The 24,919-nt window shown below is 39.0% G+C and overlaps 1 protein-coding gene across 1 annotated transcript in view; it reads left to right on the forward strand.

Moving 5' to 3' along the window:
- Window positions 1-244: 244 nt before the first annotated feature.
- Window positions 245-24,919, forward strand: part of LOC119150876 (serpin A3-5-like) — a 30,225-nt gene continuing 5,550 nt past the window's right edge. Inside the window, exons 1-5 of the mRNA XM_037393968.1 lie at window positions 245-758; window positions 4,210-4,480; window positions 7,338-7,485; window positions 8,630-8,752; window positions 24,077-24,734. Coding sequence (XP_037249865.1) covers window positions 245-758; window positions 4,210-4,480; window positions 7,338-7,485; window positions 8,630-8,752; window positions 24,077-24,734 — 1,714 coding nt within the window. The remainder of the gene's footprint in view (window positions 759-4,209; window positions 4,481-7,337; window positions 7,486-8,629; window positions 8,753-24,076; window positions 24,735-24,919) is intronic.

A 24,919-nucleotide genomic window follows, 5' to 3' on the forward strand; every position in this document is an offset into this window, starting at 1 on the left:
CAACTCTGTACAGTGAAGACAGTTATTGCTAAGCACAAGGTAAAAATATTTGTAAGCCAAATGTAATTTTTCTTCTTCTTTTTTTTTTTTTTTTTTTTTTTTTTTTTAACAGAGTTATAGAAACATGAAGATGATGTTTTTCCTGTGGCTTTTAATTGTTTGGATTAATTCCAACAGTTATTGCTATGAGCCTAATCGCCAAGGTGTAAGAAACCAAAACCAAAGGGGCCAAGAAAACCAAAACATGCTACTGCAGCCTGTAGCAAACAGTGTTTGTCAGTTTGCATGTTGTTTCTACAAAGAGATTTCTTCTCGTGAAAACAGTGGGAATATTTTCTTCTCTCCTTTGAGCATCTCTACTGCCCTTGCCATGCTGACTCTGGGTGCCAGATCAGACACTCTGACACAGATTCTTAGGGTCCTTAACTTCAACCCACGTGAGATTTCTGAAAATGAAATACATGAAGGTTATCGTCAACTCATTCAAATGGTAAACAGAAAGAATGAGGGGTTACAGCTGAATATGGGAAATGTCCTGTTTGTGCTTGACCGACTGAAGCCACAAGACAAATTTTTAAGTAATCTCAGAAACTTCTATGAAGGAGAAGCTTATCCGATGAACTTCAAGAGGGCTGACCAAGCCCAGATAAAGATCAACGAATATGTAGCAGCAAGAACCAATGGGAAAATCAAGGACCTCATAAATAACCTTGATCCACTTACTGAAATTCTCCTTATTAGCTACATTTATTTTAATGGTAAGATACACATATCATATTCTCCTACTTCATACATTATTTCCTCAGGTCAGTTTTGGACTTCATCACCTTTCTTTGCAATATGGTTTTGCATACGGACTCATATCTTGTTTTCCTTTCGATTCCCACACAATTACAAACACAGCTACTGGAAATTATGTACTGCTTGACACTGATAACAATTGCTAGCAAAATTCATGTCAATTTTTCCTATATCTTTTAATATATACATTTATTTCCTTCTGAAGATTAAGTGAAATATACTTTGAGGAAGGCAACTCTATTCAGTAAAATACCTAGTCCTACACAATCTAGAGGGATTTAAGCACTTTCTTAAATGCTTTGTTGACTAGGAATGAATTTGAAACTCACTTCAGCTGTTGTCTTGTTTAGCAAGTTCAGAGTTAAATTCAAAGAACACTGTTAAAGTAAAGCTTAGCATCTTACCGAAAAGAAAATACCTTTTACTCTATAGTTTTGCTGTTACTATGTTCATGTATCCAAAGCTAAACATGTAACAGTAGCTTTAATTTCACTCATGTTCTCCTTCTTTTTTTTCACTAACTATGCCTTTACTGATAGTATAGCTGTAGTCCTGATGTGTCTAGGGGCATAGGTTTTCAAATTTTTTTTTGTGGTTGTTGTTGTTGGTTTTTTGGTTTTTGTTTTTTTTTTTTTTAAAATAATTGCAGTTTCTAATATTTTCTAGTGAAGACATGGACCCACCAGTATCAAATACGAGCCTAATGACAATAAGCTTGTTTCTTTTAATTAACTTGTGCAGTCTGCTTAGATACAGTCTACCTATCTTTCCAGAGCTTTTCAGACTGCTGATCTAATAAGAAGAGAAGCAAGGCTGTAAGACTCAGTCACTGGTTTAGTAACAGATACTGCATCTTATTTCAAACCATCTCTCTTGTACTTATTTTATCATATTATAAACCCAAAGTAATTTTACTCAGAAAAATAGTATTCTGTAATTTATCTGATAAAAATATCATTAAGCTTTTTAATTGAAACAGGTATGATGTATTAGAAATGCTATTATTCTAAAAGAAATTATACTTTTTGAAAACAGTTAACTTGGATGCTTCTACTCTCCTTCCTGATATGAGGCTTCCCCTGAAAGTAATTCAAAACCATTTGTTTTGCTTTTCATCTGTGTCTCTGTTCCTTGTGTTAGTCTCTGAAGAATTAGTCACAGCTAAATGGAGTTGTTTGGAATACAGATGATTGATGTTTCTTAATTCTTTTGAACACATACTTGTTCAGCTCAAATAATGTTTTCAAGATAGGCTTTTACTTAGCATCAGGCATGTCTTTCAAAACAGGAAAAAAGCTGTTGGTTTTCCTTTACTGGAAAGTGTTTGAAGAAAAAGTAATAAATTTAGTAGCACAATGGAGGCAAAAGCTGGAGAAACCTTTTATCAAAGATAACTTTGTATTACAGGTAACTTTCACATGTTCTAAAAATAGATGTTCATTCTTATTACTGAAATAATTACCCAGCTTCTGTAAAGATGATGGAGATTCAGTTCTAGCTCTTCAAATTTAAAGAAAATAGATAAAATAATAGCATTAATAACAATCTAATAAGGATTTTTTATCTTGAAATTGAGAGTAGGTTAATGCTAATTGATCTAGAGGCTGGGATTAATCTGGAGAAGATCTCTAAATCTCAGGTACCTCTCTAACTAGTCTATACTTCTAGACTCTTGTCCACTCCCTGTGTATTACAACCTTGCTTGCACAGTGCTGGTGACCACCTTTTTTGTGGTGTAGTATAGCACAGAAGTCCTTCCCTAAGGACAAAACTCTGGCAATATTTTCCTGGCTCTCAGCCAGTGAGCATGCTATTCCACTGTAGTACTCCAGTCCCTTACCATGCCCTGGCCGAGCTGGTCACCACAGAGTATCATACTTTGAGGTTCATTTTTCCACACGAACACGCTGAAGCATTTGAGAAAGGTGTCATCACAAAAGGGTAGTCTCCTAAGAGAAAGGAGAGCACAACAATGAAAGTTCCTCTGAAAAAGGAGAAAAAGATTAGTGAATATCATCTCTGTCTAATCTGTATGCTAAATCCTGACATCCTACTCAGTTTTTAATCAAGCAAAGCTCTTTCTGAAATAAGTGTTTTTTTCCCCTGAGTTAAGCACTGGATAGAGGTTGTTTGAGTGCTTCAGGCCTTGTGTAATTATTCTATTTCCCTCTCCCCCCCTTTAAATATATCAAGGCAGAAGTCCTGCCCATTAGATATCTGATGATACAAGCCACTGTTAATGAAGAAACATAAGAGTAGCCACTTTTTCTATCTTCACAGTATTGGCAGTTGCCAGTTTATATTTTCAGAGCCCTAGACATGCACGAAGTCTCATTTTACACTTTCCAAATGCTAAATAAGTGTTGTTTATGTCTATTTCACAGATGATGGTAACATCAAACAATAATTATTTCATTTGTACCAAGCTGCATAGCAATAATTATTCAAATAGAAATCAGAAGTCAAAAGAGGTTGCATCTTGTTTTATGGTTTTCTTGATGACACTTACTTCACTTAGCATTGTGGCTCTACTTTTGCTCATTATATTTGATAAAAAAATTAGTTTTGTTCTAGAAAGAAAAATCTACTACACCTCTTTCTTAAAAAAAAAAATGAACAAGCCAACCAACCAAAAAACCAACCCACCCCAACGCACCCCCAACTTTCCCCCTTTTTTTTAATCAGCTCAGACTCTGAAATGGATGAGGAAGGGGATAGCTTGAATTTGTCTTAGAAATTACTCTATGCTGTGGTTAAGAATCTTGCAGAGTTCCAATGTAGACAGTTTGTTTCACTATTACTTAAATTTCCAAAGGCTTCTCTCTGATACTGTGAGCATGACAGTATAAAAGATTTCTGTTGCTGTTCTTTTGGTTTGGTTTTTAACTCAGCAGTCTGATAGAATTAAGTTCTTCACGATTTTATTTGCTGTCAACTAAAGTGGGATATAACCCCCTTCTCTTTGCAAGTAATCTGAATCCTTCGTTTCTCTGGAGCGTTCATCCCTCATATTACTCCACAAGTCCGTTTTGGTGTCAGAATGAGGAAAGGAGAGAATGTTTCTTCTTCTGAGCTCTCATTTAAAGGCTGCATCATAAGGGCTTTATAGGTTCCTTAAAGCTGTTGTCATGCAGGAAAAGTGCACACTAGAACAGTTGGTATCTAATTTAAATGAAGAATATTGCAGCCTGCTGTAAGATAGGAAGAAGTTTTTTACATCTCGCTCTACCTACCCTGTGTTGCTATTGAATTATTCTGAGCATTCAGTAAGCTCATTGCAAACTGTTTTTGCTTTTGAAATGATCCAGCTGTACTAGTTTCTGTCATCCATGAATGTATCCTATGGTGATATGTCCTATGGTTTCATGTCCTCAAAATATCCTGTAACTTTGTCTCTTATATTTCAAGCTGAATGGGAAAAACCTTTCGATCCAAAATACACTAAAAAGAGCAAATTCTTTGTGAATGGGAACAAGGCTGTTGAAGTTCCTATGATGTTTGGAATGGGCATATTCAAGCATGGCTATGATGACCAGCTGTCTTCCACGGTGGTGCAAATGGATTACAAAGGAGGTGCTTCAGCATTTTTTATTCTGCCTGATCAAGGAAGAATGAAGAAGCTGGAGAAAAGATTGTCTTGCGAACGTATGTCAAGGTGGAGGACATTAGTCTCAAAAAGGTAAAATTCTGCTGTCCTTGATTCAGATGGCAGGCAAGGAGACAAATCAGTTTCAATCTTCTGGGCTATGAAACAAAATGGGATACTATTCTTAGTTCTGTTTCAATCAACAGAAGAATTCCCACTGACCAAAGTTGAAATCTGGCTCCCTGGTCTCCCTGTGTTTTCACATTCACTGCTGCACAAAGTGAAAACCTTCACAGCTTTAGGACTTTTGCTGGTTCCACACTTTATTTCCCATCTTCCAACAACCTTTAGCCATGAGTTTTCTGTCTTATAAGCTCTTCTCACTTTTTTGGTTGAGATCTTCTGCCTTCTATTTATCAGTAAATTCCTACCACTTTCCTTCAGCCTTTTTTCTTGTCTATTCCTTCCTGCCTATTACAGTTCCCAATAATTGCACATTTAAGGCTAAAATAACAACTTTCGTTTGGCAATTATGAGGACAAAGCTCAATGGTAAGGTTATAGAGCTGCTGACACATTGCAGAGCCGCTATATTCAGGATCTCTGAGGACTCAGAGGGCAAAATTGGAATAAACTACACTTGTTTCAAGGTAACATTGAGACTAGAAGGTAGAAAGGTTATATTCTTTCTAAAACCAATTTTAAACTCCTTCCATTTAATATCATGTGTAGTAGTAGCCTTTGATGGGGCAACATATGTATACAAGCATAGGTACAGAATGTTTACAGAATCAACTCCTTGTGTTCATTCATGAACTTGATGTGTCATGTTAGAGACCTTCACACACATCCATTTGAAAACTGTATTTTAGATCATAAATTCTCAAGGCAAAAATTACATCTTATTACAGAAAGCCAAACCCAGTGTTATGCTCTTAACTCTGATTCACTTAAATTTTATCAAAATAATCTAATTTTTTTTCGTTTAAAAAAAGACAAAAAAGTTTGTCATTCTCTGTACACCTTCAGGGGTTTGAAACTTCTGGGAGAAGCTATGTGGTTTGTATCTAAAGTCACTGTAGGACAACTAAGATGGTGAATCAAGATTCTTATGAACCATTTTTGTCAAAGAAACACAATTGCCTTTAAAATCAGCAAGAAAGGCATAAATACAATGGAAGGGTTTATATTTCCTCTCTCCATCTTCTCCCCCCTCCTAAAAATGGAATAATCTACATAAAAGCCATGAATGGGAGAGGTAAATCTTATAATATAAAAAGGCATCACTGTCAAAGATGAGCTTGCTTCAAGCAGCTTCTTGTTTTTCATCAGGGCAGTTCTTTCCTGCAAACTAATAACAGCTCCTCCTTTTTCTTCTAGTTTTCAAAGCAACTGATTTTCTTTGCTCTCTGGAGTCTCTGGGAGGTCTTAAATGGGTTTGGTGTAGGATAAGGATTGCCTTAAGAGCTGTGGGCAAGCTATGTTTGCCCCAGTTTCCCTGCAAGCTGATGGTGACACAAGTTGCAGAAGCATCGTGAGGAACATTTTTCATTACTGTTGGCTGCTGAACTGGGGATCATGCTGAAATGTTGCCAGTACAGGCAGCTGAGATCTATTTAATGGCTGAATGGTGGAGAAAACATCACTTTCTCTTCTGAAAAGAGTATTCCAGTGCTTCCTGCCTTGTTGCATTGGTGTTGTGTGCCTGTCTTTCCCTTTCCTGAATGCTGAAAGCAAGTGGGGGCTTGTGGATGAGTTTATGTAATAGTAAGAGAGATGATTCAATGATACTTGCATCCTCACTCGACACAGCAATCAGCACAGTCAGGAATTAGGCAGAAGAGATCAGCAACCTGTTATCAATCCGCTAGCACTCTCATTTTTGGGTACCAGCCAGATTTGGTATTTGACGCTGTGCTACGCTGGAGGTATGGGCCATTTCCTTCCCACTTGTCCACTGGATGACTTGCTTTTTGGCCAGCTTCAATAAGTGCTCCTGTCTACCTGACCTGGAACCCTGAGCGGCTGTCCTAGTTTCTCATCAGAAAACAGGACTGACTGTCAGCATTATCACTAACGTCTGTCTCATTGTATTGCTTCTAGCTGTAAATGTTGGTTTTAACCTTTGAAAAGGAATTGTTAGATCCTGAAAGAACAAGGAAGAAATGAGTCAGAAATAGAGCGCTTTGATTAATTTATAGAAAGCAGCAAACTAGTCACTTTCAAAAAAATTTAATAAATCAGACATCGGACTTTACATAGAAAAAGGTTTATCTATTGACTAACTATATTCTTTCAATATGCTTTTGTTTTTTACTTTGTTACCCATACAATCACCACCACATATTGTCCTTCTCCTTTGGTGTATCTCTTTGTTTGCTCTGTCCTGATTTATATGACAAACACACAAGGACAGCCTTTTATTATAATTATTTATTTATTTATTTATTTATTTTATTTTATTCCTCCTAAAAGTAACCAGTGAACTTGGATGTGTTGGATTTTTTTTTGTGTCCAGCCTGAGATACCTAAAAGAATCACTTTGTCACGAGGTGAATCCTCTGCATCTTCAGTAATGGGGAATGATGAAGGTGCTTCCAGCAGAATGCACAAACTATCACTAAGTTCTGAAAATGTCAGATGAAGATCATTAGGGAGGTACAGCTGCACTGTTGTGCTGAATGATTACTGGGTCAACCTCACTGTTCACATGTTGGCTTACTGCAGACTGTGAGGCAGCAACCTACAACCTTATCCTGTCAACCAGACTTCTAACATTGTTATAAACCTTCTTTTCTTTTCACTATACATCTCCCATGTAGGCTAGGGAGAGCCTGCAAGCAAAATGTCTTTGGGGAGAAAGCAAAATGAGTTTGTCTCTCGGGAGTCTGTGTTATACTGTGATATCTGATCAAAAGTTTCACCACATTCTTGCACTTCTTTTCTGGCAGCTCAGCAAATTTGTATCTTCCAAAATTCACTCTTTACGGGACATATAATCTAAAGGATATTTTATATAAAATGGGCATCATGGATGTATTCACTGATAAGGCTGACCTGTCTGGGATCACTGGGCAGCCCCAGCACAGAATTTCCCAGGTAAGTCAAACTGCTTTTTGCTTTATGGGTCCATGGTTACTGATACATCACTTTTACATCTATTCATGATCAAAACTCATGTAAAGAAGCTTTGCTTCACATGAAAAGGTGGCTTTTGGTATAGAGAGTATTTTGCCCATGTTACTTGTGCTGTCAGTGCAATTGGGTGGGAGCAGGTTACAAGCCTACAACTTTTTAACCTAGGAGGCTTTTCTGATCAGCATGGGGCAAACTTATAAAACAGACATGATCAAATCCACAGCTTGGTACCCTCCTGCAGCGTGTTGTTACAGTCATTACACTGTTGTTTCCATTTGTGTTTACCTTCTTCAGCCAGCCTGTGGGCAAGTAGGAAGCTGTAGGATGTATCACTGCTGCTGTTTTATGGAGGGGAGGGGAGAGGAAAAATGCTGCTTGCTTTTAAACTGTTTGGAGGAAAGGAAAATGCAGTTATTAAAAACATTTGGCTTCAAGTCTATGAGCAATGACTCTCATTAGTGCCAGGCCCAGGCAAAAGCTACAGATAAGTCATACTTTAATAAACCCAGAGTTTAAAGCTGACGATCAGTGCAAATTTCATTGCCTGATATGGACAAAACCAACTGCCCTCATGACCTCAGATGGAAGTGAGCCAGTTAGGGTCTGTGAATGTCTTGATTTTGCAAGGTAAAACTTACATCTTTCTCTGCTCTAGCCCTCCATTTCTTGTCCTTTGCTCACATTTTTCCTAAGACATTAAAGAACATGGAAAACATAACTTCAATATGCTAATGAGAATGTTAATTCTTCAACTATATGGAATTTTAATAGACAGTTAAATATGATCTTGCTCTCTTAACCTTTAACCTAGCTCCACAGTTCTGCACAAGTGGGATCAGGGAATGAGCAAAGAAACAAAACAAATGTTTTTGCTAGTAGGGACATGCTCCTCCACTGGGGATGAATGTTTCATCTTTGGGGCTAGGAAAGCTATGCCGTGTGTAGCTTGCTGCTTTTTTTCCACAATTTTGCTGTCTTTGTGCAGTGGACTCACATCTGTCGCTTGTTTCTTACAAGAACTTCTTCAGGCACTTTTAGCTCAAGTTCTTATTTAGGTGACATATTTTGTACCCCCTTGACTTGTAACATGTCTATTTCTTCACAGGCTATTCATAAGGCTGTAGTAAAGGTGGATGAGACTGGCACCGAAGCAGCAGCTGCCACAGGCATGGAAATAGTGCCTATGTCTGTTCCAGCTACCATTGTATTCAACAGGCCCTTCCTAATGGTCATAACTATGGAGAACAATATACTCTTCATGGGAAAAATTGTGAACCCTCTGAAAAAAGACTAAGTTGATACACGTATTAGGTAGGCGGTGATCACCAAGTGTTTGACCTGATGAGTATGGCATAGCTATAGAGGGCTCTTCACCTCTTAACTGATGTTATTCACTGGTTTTTGTAGATGAAACTCTTCATCGATTTAAGTTGCCATAGTTGCATATTTGTTTGGGCCTTGGTTTTTTTTTTTAATTTTTTTTTTTTAGAAGGTTGCATTCAGGCAGAACTGTCATTAGATCTGGGACAAAATCAGCCTGTGTGATACTGACAGCATAGATACATCTTGTAGCAGGGAAGATGAGTAGCATGTGGGTGGAGAGGGTTGTATAAGCCTGCTTCTTCCCTCACAGCTGCCTTCTCACCCTTTTTTTTACATTGACTAGCAAATGGGTACAAGTTATGGCACTTTACTACTTGTGCCCATTTTCCTACCAACATGAAATTCATATCTAGCATAGATCTTAACATGCATAATGCTTACTACCTTGCATAGTACCATTGTTGTCCAGTGAGTCTATTACAATTTTGACTTTCAGCTGTCGTCCCAGCTAGGCTGCTGCAAAGGGGTCACAAAGAAGGTGTGTTTTTCCCCTGCAGATATATACTGGCCTGCCCACTTTTTTTTTTGTTTTGTTTTGTTTCTGTGAGAGTTTGTAGTTCAGACTCGTTCCAGGGCAAACGTTAGAAGGTCTAAGAATTGTGTCTAAGAAAAGAAGAGGTAGATCAGATCTCTGCAGTTCAGTGCCCTGGGGCCAAACTTTGTGAATCAGATATACAGCTCAGAGCACCCAGAAGACTTCTTCTAGCCTATGCCTGCATCTAACCCAGCTTCTAGAAGCCCCCAAGCAGCAGGAAACACAAGCCATCTCCACATGGTGCCAGTGCATGTACCATTGCTGTGTGGCCCTGGGAGATTACCCATGGTAGTAAGCACCATTCCAGTATTGTTTGTAGGATCAAGCACCCTACTAGTAACACCTATACCCCAACAGTGACACTTACTGTGTCTCTTGACATATCTCCTTCTGTTCCCAGACTGTCCAGTAACACAACATTGGTACTCTTTTTCTCATCCGCTTCATGGTTAGTATAGCCACAATATTATAATGAACTTTTTTCACTAGTAAGATACACGATACTAAAAGAAACATTCATAATGCACATACTTATTTATTTTTTCTTGTTTTCTTTCCTATCTGTTTTTTTCTTCAATTTTTCATAACTATCATTATTTTATTTCATTGCTCATTTTCATGGTATATATCTGATCTCTGGTTGCAGGAGGGGCAAATTATTGACTAAAATGGGTTAGTCTATTAATAGGTATTATTAACACCAGTCTTTGTACAGCCTTGAAATATGCAGACAAATGTACTACAGTAGAACAACAATGAATAAACATGACATTAAAAAGTTTCTAATTCTGCTATTTTATTTCTTTAATTCAGAGTTATGACTTAAGTATGGTTCAAGCAGATTTTTTGACTGGTGTCAACAGTTATTAATATTACATCAGCACAGTAATGCCACTAATGAGCTTCAGAAAGCCCTCTGTCTTTGGCCTGAGCAGTGAAACCCTGTTCACATAGTTCTCCTAGCAGAGATAACCTACTTTTTGGGAAGGTGAGGCATTTCTTTGATGCAGAGATGTTTCTTTCAAAGGCTATAGAAAGCATGCTGTTTCTACTGTATCAATTCTGTAGCTTCATGTGTATGTCTCATTTACCTTCTAAAAAGCTCTCTCCTGACTCCCTCTAATAGCTATGTTACCAGTCTTGGTATGCGTTTTGACCTGTGGTTCCTGTTATTCTATAAACAAAATACAGGCCATCTAGATCATACTCTTTTGTTAATAGATTATGACGGGAAAAAAAAGCTCTTAGGAGTGCTGGAACCCACTTCCAGATTAAAATCATAGTGAAGAAAAATTCATCCGTGTGGCAATCAAGGGCAATAAGGAAGAATAAATTTAGTATTTCCCAAAATGAAAACTAGATGTACTCTATTTGTTTTCATTTGTCTTTACATCTCTGGATCCATAGCAAACCTTGACAGAGAGTCAGCCTCTACAGGATCTTACCTATCTTTGTATTTTATGTTGATCTAGAGGCACTTCAGATCTTGCTAGGTGACAGTTTTCTGACATAACCAGATCTTGCAGCTTGCTTTCCTGTAAAAATGTATAGCAATGAATTTGGACGTAAATCCAAAAAACCTAACTTAAGAAGGAAAAAAAATATTACATATTTACACAGCAAATTCTATTAGAATTATGAGGAAAAACTTCAGAAAATGAAAATCATGATCAAACCAGAGAATGTCCTCTGCCTAAAAGAACAACCCCCTAACCTTAAATCTAAAACTGTAATAAGAAAAGAAAAGGACGAATTTCAGGAAAAAAACAACTTGTAGAAGTCACAGTATGTAATAATGTATTCTTATTCAAAGATATCAGAAACCTGCCAGAGACCCTGAGGGGACAGTAGATGTTCAAAGTGTAGAAGTGCTCAAGGGGGGCTACCAGCAAAACAGAATCTCAATTCATTGCACATGAACTTCCTTTGCAGTGGCTGGGCCTGAGCAACTATTTCAAGTTGAACTAACAATAAAATAGTTTTTAGAATAAAAAAAGTCAAAAAGCAAGTAACAACAAATTGCCAGGACTGTTTAGTACGCATGCAAGAGCTTGTAGCTGTCTTAGGAAGAAAAATGTTAAGCCTTCTACTGTGATGCATCAGTATAGATTGGTCTCTGTACCAGAATAATAAGAAGTGACAAATGTGATATAAGTTTTTAGAATAAGATGAACGTGAGCATTGCACTGAATTGCAGAAGAGTTAGTCCAACTTTGGCATTTTGGAAACTGTAGAATTTGTAGTTGTGGGTAAGTATGACAAAATATTAAAGAACTAACACAACTTTCCTAGAATGGTTTAGGTTGGAAAAGACCTTTAAGATCATCGGTGTCCAACCATTAACCTAACACTGCCAAGTCCACCACTAAACCATGCCCCTAAGTGCCACACCTACACCTCTTTTAAATACCTCCAGGGATGGTGACTCAACCACTTCCCTGGACAGCCTGTTCCAATGCTTGACAACCCTTTTGGTGAAGAATTTTTTCCTCTTATTCAATCTAAATCTTCCCTGGAGCAACTTAAGGATACTTCCTCTTGTCCTATCGCTTGTTACTCTGGAGAGCAGAACAATACCCATCTCACTACAACCTTCTTGCAGGGAGCTATAGAGAATGATAAGGTCTCCCCTGAGCCTCTTTTTCTCTGGGCTAAATGGCCTCAGTTCCCTCAGCTGCTCCTTGTAAGACTTTCTCTAGACTCTTCACGACCTTTGTTGCCCTCCTCTGGACACGTTCCAGCACCTCAAGGTCTTTGCTGTAGTGAGGGGCCCAAAACTGGACACAGGACTCTATAGGCACAGCCTCACCAGTGTCGAGCACAGGGGGACGGTCACTGCCCTGGTCCTGCTGGCCACACTGTGTCTGATAGAAGCCAGGATGCTGTTGGCCTTCTTGGCCACTTGGGCACACTGCTGGCTTGCGTTCAGCTGGCTGTCGACCAGCACCCATAGGCCCTTTTCCACCAGGCAGCTCTCCAGCTGCTCTTCCCCAGGTCTGCAGCGCTGTGTGGGGCTGCTGTGACCCACCTGCAGGACCCGTCACGGAGCCTTGCTGAACCTCATACAACTGGCCTTGGCCCAGGGGTCCAGCCTGTCCAGACCCCCCTGCAGAGCCTGCCTGCCCTCCAGCTGATCAAGGCTCCCACCCAACTTGGTGTCTTCTGCAAACTTACTGAGAGTGCACTTGATACCCTTGTCCAGATTGTTAATAAAGATGCTAAACGGGACTGGCCCCAGTACTGAGCCCTGGGGAACACCGCTTGTGACCGGCCGCCAACTGGATGTAACTCCATTCACCACCACTCTGGGCCTGGCTGTTCAGCCAGGTTTCTACTCAGCAAAGTTTACGCCTCTCCAAGCCATGAGCAGCCAGTTTCTCCAGGAGAGTGCTATGAAAAATGGTGTCAAAGGCTTTCCTAAGGTCCAGGTAGACAACATCCACAGCCTTTCCCGCATCCACTAAGCGGGTCACCTTGTCATAGAAGGAGATCAGGTTAGTCAAGCAGGACCTGCCTTTCATAACCCCATGCTGACTGGGCCTGATCACCTGGTTGTCTCCTGTACATGCCATGTGATGGCACTCAGGCTGATCTGCTCCACAACCTTCCCTGGCACCCAGGTCAGGCTGACAGGCCTGTAGTTCCCCGGATCCTGCTTCCTGCCCTTCTTGTAGATGGGCATCCCGTTGGCTAAGCTCCCACCTGCTGGGACCTCCCTGGTTAGCCAGGGCTGCTGATAAATGATTGACAGTGTCTTGGTGAGAGCTTCCACCAGCTGCCTCAGTCCCCTGCTGGATCCCATCTGCCCCCACAGACTTGTGTGTGTCTAAGTGGTGTAGCAGGCTGCTGGCCATTTCCCCTTGGACTGTGGGGGCTTCGTTCTGCTCCCTGTCCCTGTCTGCCAGTTCAGGGGGCCAAGATTTACTCTTAAAACAACTGGTTTTACTATTAAAGACAGAGGCAAAGCAGACATCAAGTACCTCATCCTTCTCCTTAATGGACAGAGATTCTCCTTAGCCCTCATTTTGTTGTTAATGTATTTATAGAAACATTTTTACTGTATTTTACAGCAGTAGCCAGAATCCTTTATGAAAGGATTATTTGGAAGAGTTGATACATGTCCATTACAATGGTTTGATTGAGGTATGTCACATAGTTCAGAGAAAAGATAACAAAGTATCTCAAAAACCCCTTAGGCTAGTAGAGAGGGAAGATCTTTTTGTAAGCAGTATGTTCAGGCATGTGTTATTCATAGAAGTTAGTGTGGGACTTTAATGAATTGTGAGGTGACATATTTTCTTGGTGGTTCCACCTTGCTCATGGGTAAGGATCTCAGGGTACTCTGTGTCTGGAGAACCACTGCCAAGAAATCCAAAGCTAAGAATACAAAGAAAGAAGCTCTTATTTTATATATGATGTGATCTCGAGACAGGCATTGCCACCCAGAAATTTTGCAGTGATGCTGGATAGGCCACTGAGTATGTCGTTTCCATGCTCAGTGCTGGTGAAAAAGGAAACCAAACAGTGGGAGATATAAAGAAAGGAAGAGATGGAAATGTCAGTGTGCCCCTGTGCCATGGTATGGCCACACTGTGTATACTATTGCAGCACTGGACACTGAACTACATGAACCTTCAGTCTAAGCTAAGGGTGGATATTCCTTATGGCTTCTAGGATGTTATCTGTACATACACTGTGTATCTATAGGCTCAACTCAGAGCCAAAGGCTAAGTGTTTATTTTCTTTTCCTGTGCCCAAGGGTGTTTAAGACAACAGTACAGGTCTGGCAGTTAAGAGCATTTTCATTTCCTCAGTTAGTACCATCATCTCTATCAACTCAGTGATTCAGTGGGAAATAACTAAAAATCAAAACTGACATATGACTCAGGAGTTTAGGAGCAGTCATTATAAACAAAGAAGAGGGGTTTTCTGGGTACTTTACAAGGGTCTGTTATCACTTCTTCGAATGATTGAAATAGGTGAATTTATGTTTGTAAGCTTATTTGCAGTTTTGGTCTTTTCACAGTCATTGATCATACTTTTTACATTCAATCACACGAATGCCTTGCTATGTACCAATGTACATTCACAAAGACAGACTAGATCTACCATATCTCTTAATTAATGTCTCTGGGTTTTGTTCTTCTGTCTCTTTATCAGATGTATATATATATCTGTATAGCTTTTAAGGGGAATATCTCATTGCCAGCTTGTTTTTCCTATTAGATTCCTTGTTTAATTTTTTTTTTCTAATGTGAATTAGCTGTAGGTTCCAAACTATTTTTCCTCTACATCTATGACCTTACAGTATATGACAAATCTATTTTTAATTAATAAAAAAATGCAAATGAGAATAAATAAAACTGTGAGTGGCAAAATAATTTCCTCATTGTTCAGGTCCCCTACAACTGATGCAGAAGTTTTATCCATCCTGAGTTGAAGAAATAAGTGCTTGATTTAAATTTATTGTAAACAACTACTTTCTTTCCAGTCAGTCTTTTCCTACAATAGCCTTTAGATAATGTCCATAGCCCTATATTGGTGTTATCCTCACATTCAATTTGTCTCCCAAGAGAAATTTTAAGGTGTTAAATTTTCCAAAGCTGTCACAAAAATTTAAAATCTCAACAATTTTCCTGAAAAAGGTTTCAAAATGTTCTTCCATTTCATTGGTAAACAGTAGAAAAGTTTATCACTTGATAACATCTTATAAAATAAAAGTTACTGTGGAGTATTTTCATAATTTCTGTTTGAAAATGTTGACAAAGCCAACATATTTATTAAAATATTCTGATTTCTCTGACTCTGCTTTCTTACAATGAAATTGCTCCCTCAGAGAACTTCCAAGATTTTTTTCTGAGAAAAGATTTTTGAAGGGGACAATAAAGGCTACAGGAAGAATCTGGGTACTTGCATAATCCAGGCAGGTTTCTCAGATGTAGAAAAAAGTTGAACATTTGTGAAGTAGTTTGTAAGTAATGCAGCACTGAAGCTGTAGCTCAGTTATAAGCCTACTACCATCAATGATGAAGCAGGGATCAAAGGATTTATGGACTTCTCAGCTTTAGCTGTGCACTGAGTTCCCATCGAGCAGTAGTAGAAATACTGTTTTTACAGTAAACTATGAAGGAAAACGTGTCTAGAAAGTGCTGGTAAAAAAATTCCTCCTTTGGAGACAGTGAATCCTCTTAGGCTCAGTCCTGTCTTGCAGGATTCTGTTTCTGGTGAGGAGATCCCAGTCATTGTGCTTCACAAGTTACCTCAGGAGGGACCTCAGTAGTTCAGAGATATGCGAAGAGCAGGGGGTGCTAAGTGTCATCTGTGCTGTAATATTGGGTGTTGGGTTCGGAGTTATAGTAATTATGAGTGTGGAGGCGAATTAGAAAAACAAATGTGTTTGTTAAGAGATTAATACAATCATCATTAGTATGAGAGCTGGAGCATTCACAAAGGCTGGAGACCAGTTCAAACTGGTTTTCATAATCCCCACCCACCTAAGTTCTACCAAAGGCATTAATTTAAAAACATTGCATCATCAAGGTAAAAAAAAAGTACTCTCACTGGCTGATCAATGAACATGAGAGCAGGACACCGTCACCTAGAAGTTCTTGTGACCTGATTAACCTTTCTGCTCTCTACAGCTGAGACCCATTCTTGCTGACCCCTAGGAGTGCCATAATGTTCTGCTGCCCTATGGAAGAAGACGCCTGGGTATTCTGTGAAAATCAGTCTGGGTTTTCCCTGATCCCCAAAGGTTGACTTTTGATGAAGGAACTTGCTGTGACTTCTTTGGGAATGCCTCCCTCCATGATTCTTCAAAAGGCTCTGTTGGCCATTGCTCTCCAAGTTGATGGAGGGAGCAAGGGGTGCCAGGGCATGGTGGTGTGCCAAGGAGATGTGAGTGGTCTGCAAGTGACTGTGGGTGATGTGAAGAAAGGCAGAAAAAGAATGTCAGAGCAGATATCAGTATGTAGGAGCCAGCACTAGACAGGGTATTAACTAGTTTGAGATAGGGAAGGTTTGATCTGTACTGAAATAGTCACAATTACAACAGTTTTCTGTTAAAATTAACAAATTTGAGATGGTTGTGTAGTGGTTGATTACATGAAAAAAATGGCTTTTTTACTTGTCTGCATATTGATCTAGAGTATGACTTTTAAAAGCTATGTGGTGTTGGCCTAAATCTTCTCCCAACATAGTTAAAAACACTGGCCAGAACAAATCTATGCTATATCCATCCAAAATAAAATTGAAACCTGCCTTCTTCTGTGTTTGTTCCCTGGTGGATTCCTGTGTTCATATCCTTGTTTTCAACAGAGCAGTACTGTATGAATAGAGACTGACATGGAGTAATAAACAAGGCAAATTGCCTCTGTGGTTTGCAGGACCACTTTCTGGGTCCTTTCTTTGAGCATTAGCCAAAATCCATATTGTGTGCTTGGGCAGCTGAGCTTCTGAGTCACAGAATAATGTCATTACTGTTTACTTCTATCCACTTTGATCAGCCTTACTTGATCAGCTGCGTGATTAAAGGTAGGTACTCGATTCAGTATCACTCAGGAGTACAGAGGAGGTAAAGGAAGCAATTCAGATGAGATGGTCCCAGATAGCAGGGTCAGTGGACCAATGGGGTGGTGAAGAAGAACTTTTTAATGAAGGCTTTCAAAATAATGTTAGTTGCTTAAGTCTTGAATTACTCATTGGGATGGTTCTTGTTAACTATATTTTCATGTTGTATAGACACACATTTATTACAATTTTAAGTACTATATTGCTGTTGGAAACCCATAATTAATTGATTAATTTCTTTCTTTCTTTAACGCAAGAACATTATTAGGAAAGAAGGATGGGCCAGTCGTTAGAGAGCATTGGGCTGGGGCTTGGGAGTTTCTGCTTCCCTTCCCAGCTCAGTCACAGGTTCACTTTGTATAAGCTTAGCTTCCTGTTTGCTTATAGCTGTCCACTGAGGATGATCATCTTTCTCTCATTGTTCAAACAGCCACAGCGGGATTCAGGAGCCTTACCATAGGTAAATAATCCACAACACTGGACTGGCAGTAGATTAAAAGGTTCAGGTGGAATGATCCCTGCTGGTGTGGTGCTTTGGTGAAAATGGAAGGTGAAAAAAACTTTTTAGTAAGCACAGTGATCTTATCCTTCTCTACTTCCCTGTACAACACTCTTGTGTTGTAGGTGCTGGCAACAGATATTTGCGTTTTCTAGTCATGAAAGAAGAAAGCCTGGTAAAAGGGTTGTCTTGGGCAGTATCGTGTGATGCATGCAGATTATTAATACTTGCAGTTTATGTGTGCTTAATCACCTCTCCCCATGCTGTAATGTACCTACATAGCTAGCATCTCATGGATGCAAGTGCTAAACCCACCAGGAAAGAAGCCATTTTCTGTAAAGTCCAGAGGACTTTTTGTGGAAGCTTGCAACTGAGGAACATTTCCAGTTTCACTCTGCAGCTGTATAAAGCTGCATCCTGCAGACCACAGCCTTTTACATTGTGTATCACTGTTACCAAAGAATGCCATGGTATCAAACTGATAGAAAATGATCCTATCTTCATTAAACTCAGTGAAGAAATGAAATGATGCTCAAGGCCATTGAAAGTAACTTTTAATTTTCACATCATCTTATCTCAATAAGCAAGTTCAATGTGTTATTTTTATCTTACAGATGAGAAAACTGAAGCTCATCAGACAGTGTTAGTGATGTTTCAAAGGTCAAAGCTGAGCTGTTCAACAGAGCTGGCAACCTACCCTGAATTTTCAACTCACCAGGCAGTCTATCCCATCCTGAAGCCATTCCAGTATCCTGAACAGTATTTGGGCAATGGGAAATATTCTTGGAGATCTTTGTAGTCAATAAGATTGCAACATGGCTATTTTGTCAACTGTTTTGGGGGTTATAAGGAAAAGAAAACAAAATGAATGCATACTATTCTTTCAGAAGACCTCCACTGGAAATCATTCAGATGTGAAAGTCTCAGCTATTTTTTACTATATTAGTATTTATACTAATATATATATATATATATATATATAAACATAGCTGAAAAGAAACCCCATTGGTGAAGCTGTTACATGAAGAAATAATGAATAACAGGCCTTCTTTTGAAAGATTCTGGGGTCTAAATAAAGGTTTCTAATGTTAGAGCGACTGACTGCTCTCCTGTCCCCTTTTCAGGAGGGCTCAAGTCTGCTGTAGGTTCTATGTCATATCGGCCAACCTGCACACTTCTGAAGCAGCAGTAGGAGGTTTAGCTGTTACCATGTATGTGCACCATACATGTAACTCACCTCCTACATTTTAGTAGGTAGTTTGTAACTGGTATTGATTTTCAACTGAAAAATGGTGATGAGTGTTAAGTGTTGGTCGTTGCCATTGGTATAGTCTATTTTTTTTTTTAATTCTAGTCCCTGTTCTCTACTTAGTTTATACATAGTATTAGTGATGCTAATTCAAACGAAAAAAACAGTTCTGTGAGCAGAACTTCCCTTTCCTCATGATTGTTTCTGTCACTATATACAGGCTATTTCATCCCCATTTCACATTGCCTTTCTAAACTAATGAATTTTGCCTTTCTGGCAGGACAGTGGAGGAGGTTCTCCAAGAAGTATTAAAAGCATGGCACGAGCACTGCTTGCAGATTGGGCTTTTTTCTTCATTATATACCTCATCCAGACTAGAAGAACCATAGTTACCAGACACGCATACATCTTCAATCTTAACAATTTTCCCTGCACTTTGAACTGCCTGATCCTTTCCAAGGACTATTAAATAACTCAAAACTATCAGGATGGAAGGGAGGGGAAGGCAATGTCCATTTCCTTTCTAATCCCACACTCCATTTCCATCATATTGCTGCTATGTCCATATATTTGTGGTCAACATACTTCACACTTACAAATCTTTGTGTTACTTATGATATAATAGATCTACAGGGATAAAGATTTTTCTATATTTGAAGTAACCTGTGTGTCTGTGAACCATAAGCTGACATGAAAACTATCATTTCCTGACCTAGAGGTGTAGAAGAATAACAAAAACACTGGGCAAGTTGAATGGTTTTGTTGTCATCAAATATATCAGTCACTGGTTAATTAAGAACTCTTTAAACCTGTTTCAGAATAGTTTGTTCAAAACAAACCAAACCGGTAGGAAGTGTTTGCAAGATGTTGGTAAAGGCACAAAATATTATATGGGTCTATTTCTTCAAAAGAAGTAAAAATGTGACTTGGGGTGTGGTATAGATAATGACCTAGATGAAGTACACATCAGTAAAATAGACTTGGGTAATGTAGACTTTGTTGTGGTTTTAATTATCAGAAGGGATAAACCACATCTCTTTGGTTATTTCGGTATCCCGGACTTTTATTCCTACTGAAAATAAATAGTAGAGAAGTAAAATCTAGTTCAGTAGATGAATGATCAGTATGAATCTGGTTAATGTCATTTCATGACATAGTTTTAGAGCTGAGATAGTGGTCAGTAGAGAGGTGGAACCATACATGGCTTGTGGCAGTGCGTGGTACACCGAGCACGCGTGCATCAGTTCATTATTTCAGTTTAAAGCTGATGTAGCACCTTATTGCTGCTGCTCTAATGAAATGCTATGGAAATGCCTTGTTAAAGTGTAGCTTAACATTAAAAACAAAACAGTAATTACAAGGCCTCACAAGTGAAAAAGAAAACAAGAAGCTTATAACCATTTTGTAATACAATTCGTCCTTGACCACCATGACCTGTCATTCACCTAGGCTTTGATGAATAAAATAATCTCTGTGTTTTGACCTTTTATAGGCAGAATTAGAAGGAACAGGTAAAAAGGAAAGGGGAAAAGGAAAGGGGAAAAGGAAACAAAGAAGAAAACAAAGAAGACAAGTGTCAAGACAAGGTTTATCTGTGTTCTGTCTCTGTGCTTATCTATGTTTGTAATGAGAAAACTACATACGTGAATAAATGAGTACAAAGGAAAAAGTCACAAATGGGGAAAGGAAACGTGCTTCATGTCACTGCTCAGTTGTGGTCTTTGTTATGAACTAGAAAAATTCAGTCAGCTTGATCCACCATATTTTATTCCTATTGGAAAAAAATAATAGAAAGAAGCAGTGCTTTTTTTTTATTCCAACAATTTAAATTTGTAAAAGAGGAACAAGGAGTAAAAGTGGGTGCATGCATGCAGTACTCAGCAAAAGAAAACAGCTTGCTACTTGTATTCCCACCACCTGCCTGAGGCAGTAACTCACATGAGAACTGCAACACAGTAACAGAGAACTGAGACATGTGAAGGGACCGCACCAGTCAGAGTAGGAAACCCATCAGGGAAACGTCTATCACATGTCCTCTCAATGGCGTGCAGCTACAGTCAGATTGAGAAGTTACAGGCAATTAGCTCAGAGTCCATATTCAGGCTGAAGATCAGGAGAAAGGTTTGGCTCTGGGCAGACTTTGGAAGAATGCTGAGCTGCTGGGATGTGTGGCGCTCAGCTCTGTGTACGCTTCAGCATAGCACGGGAAGTCTGACTGCTGGCACCAAGAGTGAGCATCTGTTTCCAGTGGTTCCAGGCACAACATCCCGGTTTCCAGTAGGGTCCCAATTACACAACGTTTGCACTAATCTCCTCCACATGGTCTGAGGCAACAGGCAGACAGAAAGTCACAACTACTATTCAAAGGGCTGAAGACTGTCAGCTCCATTTGCTGAATTGTGGAGGCGATCCTTGGAAATGCTATTTCATCAATATTTGCTCTGTTTCCTCCTTTTTTTTTTATTATCTCTAATTTTTATCATGTCTGTTTAATGTTTAACCGTGAAATTGAGTAGATGATGTAGCAGTATAAGTAGCAGTGTGAACAGCATGGTCAGCTGAACGCAGCAGGGCTTCTGATTTTGTAAGTAGTGCACATGCATTTTTCTTGGAGACTTACAAATGATGCTTTCTGAGGTCAGTGGAATTTTCATGTTATGTTAATATCATTTGTTTGTTTGTGACTTGGTTGTGTGCAGATGTTGCAATGAAATATTAATCAAGCAAACATGCAATGGACCAGTGGGACCTGCTGTTCTGGGGGAATATGCTTAGCCTGAAATTAGAATAAAACAACCTTTGAAGTCATGGGGACTTATTAAGTAGTTGCTAAAGCAGAATACTGGTTAAATCACCTTTTAGGTTGGAAACAGCCTTCACAGTGACTCAAAATTAGCATAATCCCACTAGTGACTGAACAACCAGGTCCAGTTTATAAACTCTTCTGGTGACTTAATGGGTAAAACAACCATTGAACTGCTGAGGCCAGGCTCTCTAATTAGGACTGGGGTGAGTGTAGGGGGTGGGTGGAAGGCCACAATTTAAATTTAATTACCTCTTTTATTCCCATAGACAAACTAATGTGAGGTTTGGCAGAGAATTATTTTCTGGATTTCCAATTTGCATATAAAAAATACATACCAGATTTAATAAAGCCTTTCCAGTTTCTTCAGCTTTGTAATAGTAACATAAAAATATTTGTGACTGAAATCTCATAATTTCAGAATGCTGAAATGAATGTGATTGACATCTCTAAAGGGGAAAGTAGGTGGGGAAATCTTGATGAAAATACTCAGTTTTCCAGCTTCTGGTAGAAGTATTTCTTTAGTATTTCTGTAGAGAGCTGTGATACCAAGAGAAGTTTTTTTTTAATTGATCTGTTATAGTAGAAGTTAAAAACAGAACCATGCCTAATACAAGCTTGCTGCAGAAAAAAACATACTTTGCTTCAGAAATTCTTTGAAATTTGGGCTAAGCTCTGTTTGAATACAGGAAGCGGTCATGGACAGACAAAAATTATCCACCTTTTCACTTAAGTGTGCAATATCTCAAATAACTAGAGAAAAGAGTTTATGAAAAGTTAAACACCCAGTATTTTTGAAACACCTTCTGTACTACATGATTACTTCATTTGCAGCACATAAGGCTTTTTTTATTTTTCAGCTGAGAGGAAGAGGAAAAGTTCTGTTTGAAAAAGATGCAAATAGTTGAATCATATTCCCATCTAGGACCATATTCCATGTTTTGGTTTAATGAAATTAAAATGTAGCATTATCACTTTTTTACTGTAGTTCGCTGCAGTGGTCCCTGTCTGCTCTCAGATATAGTCAGCATACTCAGATCCTAGCAAATATGAGAACACACAGCTAGTGTATACATTTGCTATGAAAACAAGACAAAAACAGCAATAAAAACCAAAACCAATTTGTCACCAGGAATCCTGGAACTTGGGCTGCCCTCAGAAACTTTGTCTAAATCTTGTTTAGATAGTAGATACAGTCATCTTTCACATCTGGGAATGAATATGGGACCAAGAGAACTTTATTGTGGCAGGATATGGGAGAATGCATTCCTGGAACAGAAGGATACAAACAGGCTGTGTTGTCTGGAACCCAGAATAAGAGGAGCCATAGCAGTAGAAAAGTTCTAGAAATGTTTTCAGGTAGAAGCTGCAAGGGCCCAAAGATTACTTTCATAGATACTTGTTATATTTCTGAAGAAGGTTTATATGAGATGTCTCCCCAGAATAGCAGGGAATTGAATTCAGCAAACAAGAGACTTGTTCCTGCTCCTGTGGCGGGTGGGAGGCTCATGTGAAGTATACCATGTCAGCATCAGGAGAACAAGCATAACGAAGAAACTTCTTGTCTCCAAGGGGATTAATCTGAGTGTTCTTTGATTTCCAAATGGGATCTGTGCTCTTCTTTTCCTTTTGGACTCAGGTCCTTCCTGTGTCTCTAGAGGGAGCCACCCATGCCGTGTGGGGATGGTGAGGGGCAAACCACCATTTAACAAATTACAAACACTTGTTGCAGCCCCCCAAAAGGAGGGTCCCTTCATTCCAAACATGCACCAAACATGCGGGTGCAAACCCGCTTCTTCCCATGTGTCTTCATGCCCACTTTTGAGTGCCCTGCTGCCATGGCACAGGATGCTCCAGGCTTTTGCCTTGAATTTTGCCTTGAAGTTTATGTAGATGACTTTTATCCATCATTTATCAGCTGTGGTCAAAGACTGGCCGTAAGAGTGTAACCGTGAAGTAAACAGGGCAGTGAATTTAACAAGCACTGGATAGCTGTCTGTCCACGTGCTGCTGCCCTGATGAAAGCAAGGGAATTTATCCCATTTCCAACGAGAAGTGAGTTGCCTCAAATTTCCTCACATTTAGCAAACTGCATTTGGGCAGGTAGTGGAGTATTTGATGCCTTTGAAACTCACACTCTGTTTTAGCTCAGGGTAATTCATTTGTTTAGATGTAGCTTATAGGAAACAATGATCCAGGGAAGATAATTGTTAATAGAGATTATTATGGACTTTAGCTCTACACTTGCATTGCTAATGAAGAATAGAATTGCCTTTTCAGAGCAGTTACAATGGAATATTATGGTTTTATTATGTCTGACATTTTAATTTACAATTTGGTTGAATTTATTAATGACGGTTTTTGTCCATGGGCACTTTAAATATACTATGTACATTAGATCATTACAGTTGCACTGTGTACTATTTATGCTAACAAACTATTCATTATTTCTTACTACCAAGCTCATCATTACCATCTGCTCATCTAATGACTGTTTATTTTGTGACAGAATAATTTGAAAAGAAGATGAAGTATCTCCTGTGCCTGTGTTTACTCCTTGCTGTTCTTTGTGCTGTAACCCATTGCCACCATGAAGACATTTGCCATGAAGTCAAAAATACTAATCTGCGCACTGGAAGAGAAAGTTTATTAGCGCATTACTGTGACAAGCAAGGCACTAACTACGCAGATTTTGTATTTAGATTTTACAAGCAGGTTATATCAAAAGAAGCTGATAAAAATGTTTTCTTTTCTCCCATGAGCATCTCCACTGCCTTTGCCATACTGGCTCTTGGTGCTAAGTCAACCACCCTTTCTCAGATTTTTGAAGGACTGGGCTTTGACAATCTGACTGAGACTCGCATCCATGCTATACATGAAAGTTTCCATAAAGTTTTAGCAGTGCTGAATTGTACTGATGCTAACATCACATTAAATATAGGGAATGCCCTTTTTACAGCTATCGGGTATGAACCACAGGAGACATTTTTACAAAATACCAAACAATTTTATGATGCAGATTTTTTTTCTAGCAATTTCCATAAACCACAAGAAGCTAAGAAGCAAATCAATACATATGTAAAGGAGAAAACCAAGGGGAAAATTCCTGAATTAATTGGTCATCTTGATCCAAGTACTGCACTGGTTCTTGTTAACTACATTTATTTTAAGGGTAAGATATTTAATGTAATATTCCAGTAGATTATTTGGATGCAAACCGAAAATTGTAGATGACTCTTGTTTATTTATTAGCAGAGTGACTCTTTAGGAAAGAGCTAAACTGTGGAGGACTGTCAAAGTAAAGATTAGATCTGGCCAAAAGCAGAGTATCTGATTGCTGAGAAATAGTGATTGCTT

This window comes from Falco rusticolus, chromosome 7 (genome assembly GCF_015220075.1).
Source record: "Falco rusticolus isolate bFalRus1 chromosome 7, bFalRus1.pri, whole genome shotgun sequence".
NCBI lineage: Eukaryota > Metazoa > Chordata > Aves > Falconiformes > Falconidae > Falco > Falco rusticolus.